Below are 12,913 nucleotides of genomic sequence, written 5' to 3' on the forward strand. Positions count from 1 at the left end.
CTAAGAAAATTAACTCACTGTCTGCTACATGTTACTTGCTCTGGTGGGGGAAGAGACGGTGAGGAAGATGTGGATGAGGAAAACAGAGATTCTCAGTTTAGAGTCCCAAAACTTCCTCAAGATGTCACAGATCACAAACATAAGACTTCATCCACAGATCATTCCTAGTCAAAACCATGATCTCTCTTCATCCCCTTCCTCCTCCACTGCTAATACTCACTTCTTATCATCACCACTACTTGCAAAGTCAACAGCCATTTCCCAAAAAAAAAAAAAAAAAAATCAAATCAAATTTAGATTCCTAAATGAACAAAAGAGACACCATTATGCTTTCCTGTCTTAAGAGGATATAAACATCATCACAATTTTTTAAAATTAAAGTCTAATGAGGGACACAGATAATGGCTGTGTTTAGGTGATTTGCCTAAGAAAAAGTATTACATGAACCAGGAATCAAGTATGAAAAGAAGGCATTTTTATGATTGAGGAATGCATTTCTATAACAAGACAGAGGAACAGAATATTTAAAATCAGAACACTCCTAGGAAATCCAGCATATATAATTAAAATATGAAATGACTTTTAAAATATCAATTTAAACTCAAGACACAGATACATTTCTAGATAAGTGTAACAAGGTTCTTATAGTGACCAAAATATGAGCACTACTCCAGAAATAAACACCAAAGGTCAGCTTGGAAAGCCTAACTGTCCCCTGCAATACCAGACAATTTACTTTGTTGGCCTTTATTGCCAGACCCAACCCAAATGAAAAAATAAGACTGGTGGAGAAAAGAGCTCCCACCATCTGAATTAGCCAACTGTGTACTCAATTCTTTCCACCCTAACAGAAACTCACTCATATGCAACAATGCAACACAAGGAAAAAGAGGTTTAGGTCATAACAATATGAAATCTTCATAAGTGATAAACCCAAAAAAAAAAACAAAAATAGGCTAGACATCATTGAAAAGAAGGGTGGGGGAGCACCTAATAGTAGTAATCTCAAAATGGGTAACTTTGTTAGCTATATGCTAACAAAAAGAAAATTAATAATGTAAATAAAAAATAATCCATTTTCAGGCACCTGGGTGGCTCAGTTGGTTAAGCAACTGCCTTCAACTCAGGTCATGATCCTGGAGTCCCGGGATCGAGTCCCGCATCGGGCTCCTAGCTCCACGGGGAGTCTGCTTCTCCCTCTGACCTTCTCCTCTCTCATGTTCTCTCTCACTGCTTCTCTCTCAAATAAATAAATAAAATCTTTAAAAAAATAATAATGCATTTTCTTTTGGGGGGAGCTAGACTGCTAGATCCATTAACATCAAGGCCTCAGGAATATTTTGGAGAAAAATGAATAATATAAGCATTGGAAGCAATGCCACTTTCTCTCCCTTCAATTAATTGCAAAGTACTTGGTCTTTAAATGAGTAACTGATAAATTTAGCATATCATCACTGTTGTCATGTTGTCACACATGTAAAATTTAAAAAAAAAACTGTTAATATGAAAAAAAAGGAAAAAGTCACGAAGTATTCTCTTAGAAATAAATGTAGTTTATGTATAATACCTCCAGAGAATTCACATTTGTAGAGTGACTTACTATGAGAAGTATAGCCTGCGCAACCCATTAACAAGCTACCTAAGTATCTGCCCTCATAATATTCAACTATTTATTCTAAATAATGGCAAACAAGTAATTTTTTAAAGATGTTTCCTGGCAAGTAGAGATATTTTAACTAAATTAAATGTCAGCTGGCCCCAAAGAAGATCCCTTTTGCTCTTTTTTCTACCCTGAAAGGATTTCTGAAAGATATGAATCAAAATCAAGTTACTATCTAAGTACATCCTAAGTTCCAGGTTTTCAATTAAAGTTTTAGTAATAGGAAAAGACATTGCAACAGTAAATATGAGAAAGAACTTACTTAAATACACCATTTTTTAAATTCCTTAAACAACCAAGGTACTCCTTTAATATAAATCAGATCCCATCACTCCCCTGCTTAAAAGGTCTTTCAATGACTTCTCCTAATCAAAGGATAAAATGTAAACTCCTTACAATGGGCTCTGAAGTCTCGAACGCACTGCCCCATCTTGCATGGCTTTCCCCACCCCCTACCCCTGATCACAATAGTTTGCGGATACTGGTCTGGCAGTTCCTTGATGACTGGAACACAACTCAGCCTACTTCAAAGCCTTCACAAGTGCTACTGTTCCTTTGGATTGGCTTAAAAATCATTTCCTCAGAGGGGCACCTGGGTGGCTCAGTGGGTTAAGCCTCTGCCTTTCGCTCAGGTCATGATCCCAGCGTCCTAGGATCGAGCACCGCATCGGGCTCTCTGCTTGGCAGGGAGCCTGCTTCCTCCTCTCTCTCTCTCTCTCTCTCTCTCTCTCTATGCCTGCCTCTCTCCCTACTTGTGATCTCTATCTGTGAAATAAATAAATAAAATCTTTAAAAAAAAAAAAAAATTTCCTCAGAAATGCCCTCTCCAATGCCCCTGATCTAAATCCAATCACCCTGTGCTCCTTTGGAAGCACATAAACTAAATCCAATCACCCTGTATCACAGCATTTCTCAAACTGTGAACTATAGATTCCATAAGACCCTTTCAAGGAGTCCACAAAATCGAAACTATTTTCATAATAATCAGGAATGTATTTGCCTTTTCCACTGTGTTGACATTTGTACTTACGGTACAAAAATAAGTCTGGGTAAACCACTGGCACATCAGAACTGCGATCACGGTAATGGAATCAAAATGTACGGCTAGTCATGTGTTCTTTACCTTCACCCACACCAAGGTTTGTTGGGTTTTTGTTTGTTTTTTTAGGCAAGTTTCACTTACTTTCATTAAATCTTGAACTCTGAGTACAGTTTTAGAAAAATACTCTATACAACAAAATGTATTAAATTGGTGGTGATAAATGCATAAAGCACTTTTGCAATATACTGAATTATGTCATGGGGAAAACATTTGTGTGATTATGAGTGTGATCTAAACCAAACTTTTTTTTCATGGAGCACAATTTTTACTTCAAAAAATGACTGTAGACAAATTACGGTTACTCCAATTTAGGTATTTGGCAGAAACTTTCTAGAAAATGAACAAAAAAGGCCTGCCACTTCAAAGAAAACATTACCCAAGACATAACTGAAGCTTTTAAGTGAAAATCAGACTCCTGCAAAACTTCTATCACTGTGAGATGGACAGCTTCCCAATAATTAAAGATATTTCTGATGATCGTTGTGGTGATAGATATTAACAAATGTGATTTTTTGGCACTGTATGATGAAATGTCAACAATCAAAAGATCTGCATAATTCAATTAAGAAATATCTTCTAAATGTTCTATGCACGGTATGACAAAATAAAGCAAAAGTAGAAGATCCATTCAAGGGGCGCCTGGGTGGCTCAGTCAATTAAGTGGCTGCCTTCAGCTCAGGTCATGGTCCTGGAGCCCTGGGATGGAGCCCCGCATCAGGCTCCCTACTCAGCGGGGAGCCTGCTTCTCCCTCTCCCTCTGCCTGCCCCTTCCCCTGCTTAGGCTCTCTCGTGTTCTCTCTCTGTCAAATAAATAAATAAAGTCTTTAAAAAAAAAAGATCCAGGGGCGCCTGGGTGACTCAGTGGGTTAAAGTCTCTGTCTTCCACTCAGGTCATGATCCCAGGTCTTCAGCTCAGGTCGTGATCCCAGAGTCCTGGGATGGAGCCCCGCATCAGGCTCTCTGCTCAGTGGGGAGCCTGCTCCCTTCCTCTCTCTTTGCCTGCCTCTCTGCCTACTTGTGATCTCTGTCTGACAAATAAATAAATAAAATCTTAAAGAAAAAATCCATTCAAAGTACAAGAGAGTACAAAAGATGATCTTAGTTGACACGTAGGGAATGGATTAGTGTGGAAAGTAAAAATGGAAGTTAGTGGCAGAGAATTTAATCTTCTGTGTTGGACTGTTATTTTTTCTCTAAACTTCTCATAGTTCCCAGAAAGACGTTCTTCTATTTTTCTCAAAGGACTCTGAAACATTGCCAGTCTCAAGGAGGGCCACGTTTAAAAGAACACTGTCAATGACTGCCAATCATTTTTAACACTTAGACTTTCAGATTTATTTATTCAAAATTCAATTATTACATACTAATTATAGAAATAAGCTGATCACATCTTCACGCATCATTTGCCTCTCTTATTACTCACTTCCTCTATCATCATCTTAGTCCTTGGCTCTCTTCCATTTACTCTTCTTCATTCCATTTGCATTTTCTATCAACTTACTTAAAACAAGCTTTCTGCATCTACCAATATAGTTTCTATATCTCTCTACGTATTACTAAGCCAAATTTAATTCAGGACTACCCTTCTAGAAAATAACATCATCAAATAGGTTTTGAAAAGGCTATCATATTCACTAACTTTCATTATAGCTGTTTATAGGCTGAAATGAAGGAAACTTTTGGAAATCCTTCTAATCTAATTTATTTTTGTTCTTACTCATGAAATAAATTAGCTGAAATTGTATAATAAATATGTATTAAGAAGTACTTGTTAAAGACACTCCTCAAGACATCATAAATGAGGCCGGGCTAACCAAAACCTCATCAATTTGGCAACATTATCGTTTTATTATTTAAAAACTTACTAAAAATAATTTCCAACAAAGGTATGATACAATATGCAGAGCACACTGCAAAAAAACTTCTTTTGAATGATTACGCTCCACCTCTACTAACACAAGTCTAACCTAACAATCAACATCTGACAGAACCAAGATGGCTGATTTTACCTATTCACACAGTGTGTAATAACTGGCGTACAGACTGGAGCCTGATACTGTTCACATTTGTGAATTAAATATTTAAATAAAATGCTGGTCAGCAAATTAAGTAATTTAGGTGGCTATTTCTAGCAGAAGTTTTTGAAAGTTCACAAATTTCTTAGAGAGTCGTATATTACTTAATAAGTCTCAATCTGCCAGAAAAAAAATTTAAAGCTAATTTCAGAGCTTTTATTGAATTAAGAGCTAACATGCTTCAAACACCTTATCACATTCACTGTCAGATTCTTAAAATAATTCAGCTACCTCATCAAGCCAATTAAGAAATTATTTTCTTTCATTAACCACAATTTAACAAGCAGAATAAACTATTTTAAATTACAAAATGATTAACAGAACAAAGTGCTGTGCATTCTTTTTTTTTTAAAGATTTTATTTATTTATTTGACAGAGAGAGATCACAAGTAGGCAGAGAGGCAGACAGAGAGAGGAGGAAGCAGGCTCCCTGCGGAGCAGAGAGCCCGATGCGGGGCTCGATCCCAGGACCCTGAGATCATGACCTGAGCCGAAGGCAGCGGCTCAATCCACTGAGCCACCCAGGCGCCCCAGTGCTGTGCATTCTTAAAGATGTTCATCTCCTGATTTTAAAAAAAAATTTTTTTAAACCAAAACATTTAACCTTCTAACATTTCCAGAACTAAACATATTACCAACAAAAGGAAAAGTAAAAACTAAATGTTCAGACAATGAAAAACAGTATAAAAGCTTTTCATAACCCATATAAGGTATAATAAATATATAAGAAGTTAAATTCTTAATGAAATCGAGTATATAACAATAAGCATGCCAAAACAAATTACTTCTGTGACAAAGCGGTTATAATTCCCCACCTTCTCTCACTTAAACAAAACTGTGTATTACTTACGTAATAGATGGGTCCACTTGTTTGTAAGCATGAGCAGCACAAGACCCACAGTATGTATATCCTGCGTGGCTACAAAACAAAATATTTTTTCAACTTAATCATCAGATTCAAAATCAAGATATTCTCAAAAGAAAAAAAACCTCTGGAAAGAAATATAATAACTATGGTAAACATTACAGAATTAAGTGTATAGATAAAAAAGCAATGTAGCTAATGATGCAAACTCTAGCACACAACAGAGAACATGCAATAGTTCTATGTTCTAATTTTAAATTTTAAAAAGTATTTTGTAATTTTTGTCTTAAGAACAATTAAATTTAGATATCCCAGGCTTACTGGAAGTTGCTGTGTAATATTAATAATATGTGAGTTTTTAACATTCCTTTTCAATATTATTAGCAGACTATTACACAGCAATGAGACCCAGAGCAAATCAAATCAGCAAAACAAATATCCTACAATAGCAACTCACTTTCTCTATTTTCTTTTTATTTATACTTTTTAAAAATTGAAGTATAATTAACATACAGTGTTATGTTAGTTTCAGGTATACAATATATAATTCAAGAATTCTATACATTTCTCTGTGTTCATCAAGTACACTCCTAATATTTTATTTCACCCACCAACCCCCAACCTCCCCCTCTCTGGCAACCACGAGTTTGTTCTCAGTATTTAATAGTCTGGTTTTTTATCTCTTTTTTTTCCTTGTTCTTTTTTTTTTTTTACATCTTACATATGAGTGAAATCATACTGTATCTGTCTTTCTCTGACTTATTTCATTTGGCATTTATAACCTCTAAGTCCATCCATGTTGTCGCAAATGGCAAGATCTCATTCTTTTTATGGCTAATATTCCATTGTATATGCGTGCACATGCGTGCATGCATGTGTGGGTGTGTGTATATCACATCTTCTTTATCCATTCATCTATACCGATGGACATTTGGGCTGCTTCCATATCTTGGCTATTGTGAATAATGCTACAATAAACAGGGATGCATATATCTTTTCAAGTCAGTGTTTTCATTTTCATTGGGTAAATACCGAGTAGTGGAATTACTGGATCATGTGGCAATTCTACTCTAAATTTTTTTCAAAGATTTTATTTATTTTTTTATTCAAGAGAGAAAGTGTGCACAAACAGAGAGAGGGGCATAGGGAGAAGCAGATTCCCCACAGGGCAGGGAGGGAGCCCAAAAGAGGAGCTCAATCCCAGGACCCTGAAATCATGACCTCAGCCAAAGGCTCACTTAACCAACTGAGCCACCAAGGTGCCCCTCTACTTTTAATTTTTTGAGGAACCTCCAACCTGTTTTCCACAGTGGCTACACCAAATTGCACCAACAGTGCAAGAGGGTTCCTTTTTCTCCACATCCTCACCAACACTTATTTCTTGGCTTTTTGATTCTAGCTACTCTAACAGATATAAGGTGATTTCTCAGTGTGGTTTTGATTTGCATTTCCCTGATGATTAGTGATTAAGCATCTTCCCAATGTGTCTACTGCCCATCTCTATGTCTTCTTTGGAAAAATGTCTACTCAAGTCCCCTGCCCATTTTTATCAGATTATTTGTTTTTGTTGTTGTTACTGAGTTGTAGACATTCTTCATATATTTTAGATATTAACTCCTTATCAGATATATCATTTGCAAATATCTTCTCTCATTCAATAGGCTGACTTTTTGTTTTGTTGATGGTTTCTTTGACTCTACAAAAGCTTTTCATTTAGGTGTAGTGCCAATAGTTTAATTTTTGCTTTTGTTCCCTTGCCTGAAGAGATACCTAGAAAAATATTTCTACAGCCCAAGCAATCTCTATCAAAATACAAACAGTATTTTTCAAAGAACTAGAACAAATAGTACTAAAATTTGTATGGAACCACAAAAGACCCCAAACAGGCAAGCAATCTTGAGAAAGAGGAGCAAAGCTCAAGGTACCACAATCCCAGATTTCAAGATCTATCACAAAGCTGTAGTAATTACAAGAGTATGGTATTGGAACAAAAACAGACAAATCAATGGAACAGAGTAGGGGCCTAGAAATAAGCCCATGCTTATACAGTCAATTAATCTATGACAAAGGAGGCAAGGATTTACAATAGGGAAGAACAGTCTCTTCAGCAAATGGTATTGGGAAAACTGCACAGCTATAGGCAGAACAATGAAAATGGACCATGTTCTTATACCATATACAAAAACTCCAAATGGACTGAAGAACTGTGAGACCTGAAATCATAAAACTCCTAGAAGAAAATAACTCACTTCTTCTATGTCTTTAGTAATAAGAGAACTGACTTGATTTTCTGTGTATTATGCCTTTCATTTTCTCCCCCTACTATTCACCCCTTTCATCTTTTGGTTTCAGAATCAGATTTGGTTCTCTTATCATCTATGGAATGACTTTGTTTCCTGACCTCATTTTTTTTTTTTCTTGACTCACTGAAGTTACATGAGTTTAACACATTTTCCTGGTGCTTACTTAGTGTGTGGCCAGTGGTATGCTGGGAAATATTTAACAACTGTCTCTACATAAGCCTACTATAAACTCTACTGAGTTAAAAAAATATGTACCAACACAATTTACAAATAATGAAAAAAATATAAATCTCTTTATCGCCAATTCCACAGTCAATTGATTGTCACAGAAGGCTCCCAATGATTTTTGCTGAATTCTCATATCCATACCCAAGCAATGGAACAATGAAGACATACGTCTGACCTAAATGATTCTCTGCTGACTAGATAACAGTTTTCAAATATTAGAAGGAATATTTCCTTCCATACTTTCTTATACTTTTTATAACGTAAGAGCTTCAGACACAACATACTTTTCAGTTTAATCTGCATTATTAACACTTCCCCATTTCTTAAGTACAGACAATCAACAAAAGGTAAATCAAGCCCTGATTTATAGCAACTCGCCAATTAATGTGGAGTAATTCATTCCTGCCATAACTGATTACAAGATGTACAATAAACTGAAAAGACAAAAACAGTCTGGTAGAAAATAACTGTAAAACAGATATCTGACATAGGATTTATATCTGAATGTGTAAAGAAATTTTAAAAGAAACCCAATACTTAAAAGAGGTAACCATTTTGTAAGACAGATAGTTCTGCAAAATAACAAGAATCTATTTAATGCTACTAAACTGTAAGACTAGGGGTGGGGGGTGCCTGGGTGGCTCAGTCAGTTGAGAGTGTGACTCTTGGTTCAGCTCAGGTAATGATCTCAGGGTCCTGGGGTCAAGCCACCAAGGCAGGCTCTGCACTCAGTGGGGAGTCTGCTTGAGGATTCTCTCTCTCCCCTGCCCCGCCCACACATATACACATGTGCTCTTTCTCTCTCTCTCTAATAAATAAATAAATATTTTTTTTTAAGACTTCATTTTTTTATTTGACAGACAGAGATCACAAGTAGGCAGAGAGACAGGCAGAGAGTTGGGGGGAAGCAGGCTCCCTGTCAAGCAAAGAGCCTGATGCGGGGCTTGATCCCAGGACCCCAGGACCATGACCCGAGCTGAAGGCAGAGGCTTTAACCCACTGAACCACCCACGTGCCCCTAAATAAATCTTTAAAAAAAATTAAAATGTTGGGTTACCTGGGTGGCTCAGTCAGTTAAACATCTCCCTTCAGCTCAACTCATGATCCTGGAGCCCTGGGATCAAGGCCTGTATCAGGCTCCCTGCTCAAAGGGGAGTCTGCTTCTCCCTCTGACCCTCCCTCCTCTCCTGCTCTCTCAATCTCTCTCTCTCACTGTCCCTCTCAAATAAGTACATAAAATCTTTTTGAAAAAAATAAAAAATAAAGATGTCTAAGATGGTATGTTTTACGTTATGTATATTTTACTACAATTTTTTTAAATAGGAAAAAGTTTTGAACAAATACTTCAACATAGGATATACTGGGATGGCAAATAAGCACACAAAAAGAATGCTCAATATCATTTAGGGAAAGGCATATTAAAACTACAAAAAGCTACCACTAAACTCCCAGCAGAATGGCTAAAATTGAAAAGAATAACCACACCAAGTATGCTGAGGATGTAGAACTGAAACCCAGGCTACACTTGTGGAAATATAAAATGTTACAACCACTTTTGAAAAGAGTTTGGCAATTTCTTAAGAAGTTAAATATACTCCTACCATATGACCACAAAGATTTGTACACAAATGTTCACCCCAGCTTCATTTGTACCAGTCAAAAACGGGAAACAACCAAATGTTCCTCCAAAGGTGAATGGGTAAACAAATCGAGGAGTAGTCCTACAGACTAACTGAAGAATACTCTTCAGCAGGAGACAGGAATGAATGAACTACTGATAAACTCAAAAATAATTATGCAAAAAAGATGGTAAGAAAGAAAGAAATATGCGAGAAAAGCCAGACAAAAAGAGTCCATACTGTATAATCCTACTAATTCAAATAAAAACTAGCATGTAGCAACACAGAGTAAGTCAATGCATGTGGGTAGAAAGAAGAGACAGAGAGGTACAGAAGGGAAGAGTTACAAAAGGGCACAAGGAAACTTGAGGATGATGAATATGTTTATTACCTTAATTGTGATGGTTTCACAGGTGTATACATACTTCAAATGTATCCCTCTGTACACTTTAAATATAGGCAGCAGTATGTTAATCCTAGCAAAATAGAGCTCTGTTTTTAAAAGGGTCATCATTTGATCTAGCTTAAACTATGAATGGAGAAAAAGAGATTCACATAAGTCAGTCACAGCAATATAGGATAACAGGATGCTTAATCAAGAGTTAAGTAATGTTGGGGGTGCCGGGGTGGCTCACTGGGTTAAGCTGCTGCCTTCGGCTCAGGTCATGATCTCAGGGTCCTGGGATCGAGTCCCACATCGGGCTCTCTGCTCAGCAGGGAGCCTGCTTCCCTCTCTCTCTCTCTGCCTGCCTCTCTGCCTACTTGTGATCTCTGTTAAATAAATAAATAAAATCTTAAAAAAAAAAAAAAAAGAGTTAAGTAATGTGGGACCTACATTAAGCACCTGAAGTCACTGAAGGCCTTACTGGTTGGACTAATGGTAGTCACCCTATCCATATCCCTCCGGCAAGAGAGCCTATCAAGTTGCTTCAGTATAGCAATATTCTCACAACCCAGATCTAGTCTTAGCCAGAAGAAATGTTAAGTTGGTGTATGGCTCAGCACATTCAGTTTTCATCATTTTGATATTCTAGCCTAACCAGAGGCTCAATTTGTTCCAGTTATGTCCCAAGTCTTCCAGTGCCCAACACCCCAAAACTGACTACTTCAGATTCCTAACAGCTGTTCCTAATCTTAACATAACTGGCTCCCCTTCTCAATTCAGAAATATGCTACCTTGCCCAGTCATGTGGACCTTAGAAATTCTTTGATCCATCAGGACCTGTCCTGGTCTGTCTAAAACCTGAATAACATCTCGTGTTTTCAATACTGCTTCGTTCTCAGTTGTCTCTCATATCCCATCCCTCCACGTCCCAACCTTACAGTTTAAGCTGGTCCTTCCATCTTAGATCTGCTTCTCAGACTTTAATTCTTGTTCGCTGTTCTTGAATTTAAGGCCCTGACCCTCAGTCCATACTCTGATCTCTCAATCAGTCTTGCAGCATGACTATCTCCCAGTTTTACCAATCCTGTTCCTACCCACGTGTAGTTCTTAAAAGCCAGAAAGTCATCTTAGAAACAATGGGTTCTTGGGATGCCTGGGTGGCTCAGTCGGTAGGCATCTGCCTTTGGCTCAAGTCATGATCCCAGGGTCCTGGAACTGAGCCCCAAGTCAGGCTCCATTCTCAGTGGGAGGTCTGCTTGTCCCTCTCTCTCTCCCTTCCCCCTGCTCCCTCTCTTGCTCACTCCCTCTCTCTCAAATAAATAAATAAAATCATACAGAAAAAAAAAACCAAAAACAGAAAAATGAGACACTGCATTCTTAAAGTATAGAAAGAATAAAAATACTAAGAGTAGAGAGGTAAAAGCACAAAGGAAGGGCATAAAAGTTGAAGGAAGAACATGAGCAAATGTTCAAGTGACTGATGTAATTGAGAAAACAGGAGACTGGCCTGAGTGGAACAAGAAGTAGGGTTAGACCACAGTCCGACATAGAAGTCTAGGCTTGATAAAACAAGTTACTGAAAAACTGCTACACACTCCAGAGCAGGATAGTGACAATACAAAATTGTTATAAGTCTAGTACTGAAAAACATGAGATCAGAAGCAGGAGGTGTTAAATGATGCTCTCTTGGAAACCGTGGCCTGAGGTAGCAAAATGTCATGTTCTAGAAAGGTCCCACAGCCAGTGGGAAATGAGACATGAATGTTCTACAATCTAAAAAGAAAAACTGACATATCTTGGTGACCAAGTAGGTACAGAGTGAATGAAGAAGAGAAGAAAGAGGATAATTACAATAATGGTAATAATTAACATTTACTGACAGCTTACTCTGTGTCACTCATCCACGTTATTCAAAGCAGTAACTCATTTAATCCTCACACCAACTCTCTGAGATAGGAATTATTATTTTTCTTTTTTTTTTTAAGATTTTATTTATTTGACAGACAGAGATCACAAGTAGGCAGAGAGGCAGGCAGAGAGAGGAGGAAGCAGGCTCCCTGCTGAGCAGAGAGCCCGATGCGGGGCTCGATCCCAGGACCCTGGGATCATGACCTGAACTGAAGGCAGAAGCTTTAACCCACTGAGCCACCCAGGCGCCCCTTATTTTTCTTTTATAGGTGAAGAAACTAAAGCAGAAAGGTTAAGACACTTGCTCAAGGTCACACAAATAGTAAATGGTCACAGCAGGACTTAAAGGTAGGTAGTACAGCTCCAGAACCCATTCTTAACCACCATAAGAGACCTCTATGCATTTTAAGGAAGAAGGGAAGGTCTCCATGCAGTAGGAAAATCAACAACCCTAAAAACTGGAAGAATACCATATATCCTATAAGATTGCAGGAAGATGGGTGGTTTTGAAACCATGATTAACTGATGTAAGTTTTATAATAGAACTCAGATTTCAGTATTTCAGTCCTTTCTGAATCTGAGGGCTTAAAAGTCTGCTTGAAGTAAAGACAAAATAGTTGCAAAAGGGAGAGTCTTAACTTGAGGGTTAACTGAGGGTTTTAGAGGGGAGGAGTGGGGGGGTTGGGTAAGCTTGGTGGTTGGGTATTAAGGAGGGCATGTATTGCATGGAGCACTGGGTGTGGTGCATAAACAACGAAATTACAATTT

At 37.6% G+C, this 12,913-nt stretch overlaps 1 protein-coding gene across 3 annotated transcripts in view; it reads right to left on the reverse strand.

The window, feature by feature from the left end:
• Positions 1–12,913, reverse strand: part of MEMO1 (mediator of cell motility 1) — a 116,748-nt gene that overhangs the window by 39,931 nt on the left and 63,904 nt on the right. For 2 of the 3 annotated variants that reach the window (XM_045978877.1, XM_045978875.1), the window contains one exon: positions 5,688–5,756. In XM_045978877.1, coding sequence (XP_045834833.1) covers positions 5,688–5,756 — 69 coding nt within the window. Of the gene's footprint in view, positions 1–5,687; positions 5,757–12,913 lie in introns of those variants that run through there. The other variant, XM_045978878.1, reaches the window with a different exon arrangement.

This window comes from Meles meles, chromosome 15 (genome assembly GCF_922984935.1).
Source record: "Meles meles chromosome 15, mMelMel3.1 paternal haplotype, whole genome shotgun sequence".
Classification (NCBI taxonomy): Eukaryota; Metazoa; Chordata; class Mammalia; order Carnivora; family Mustelidae; genus Meles; species Meles meles.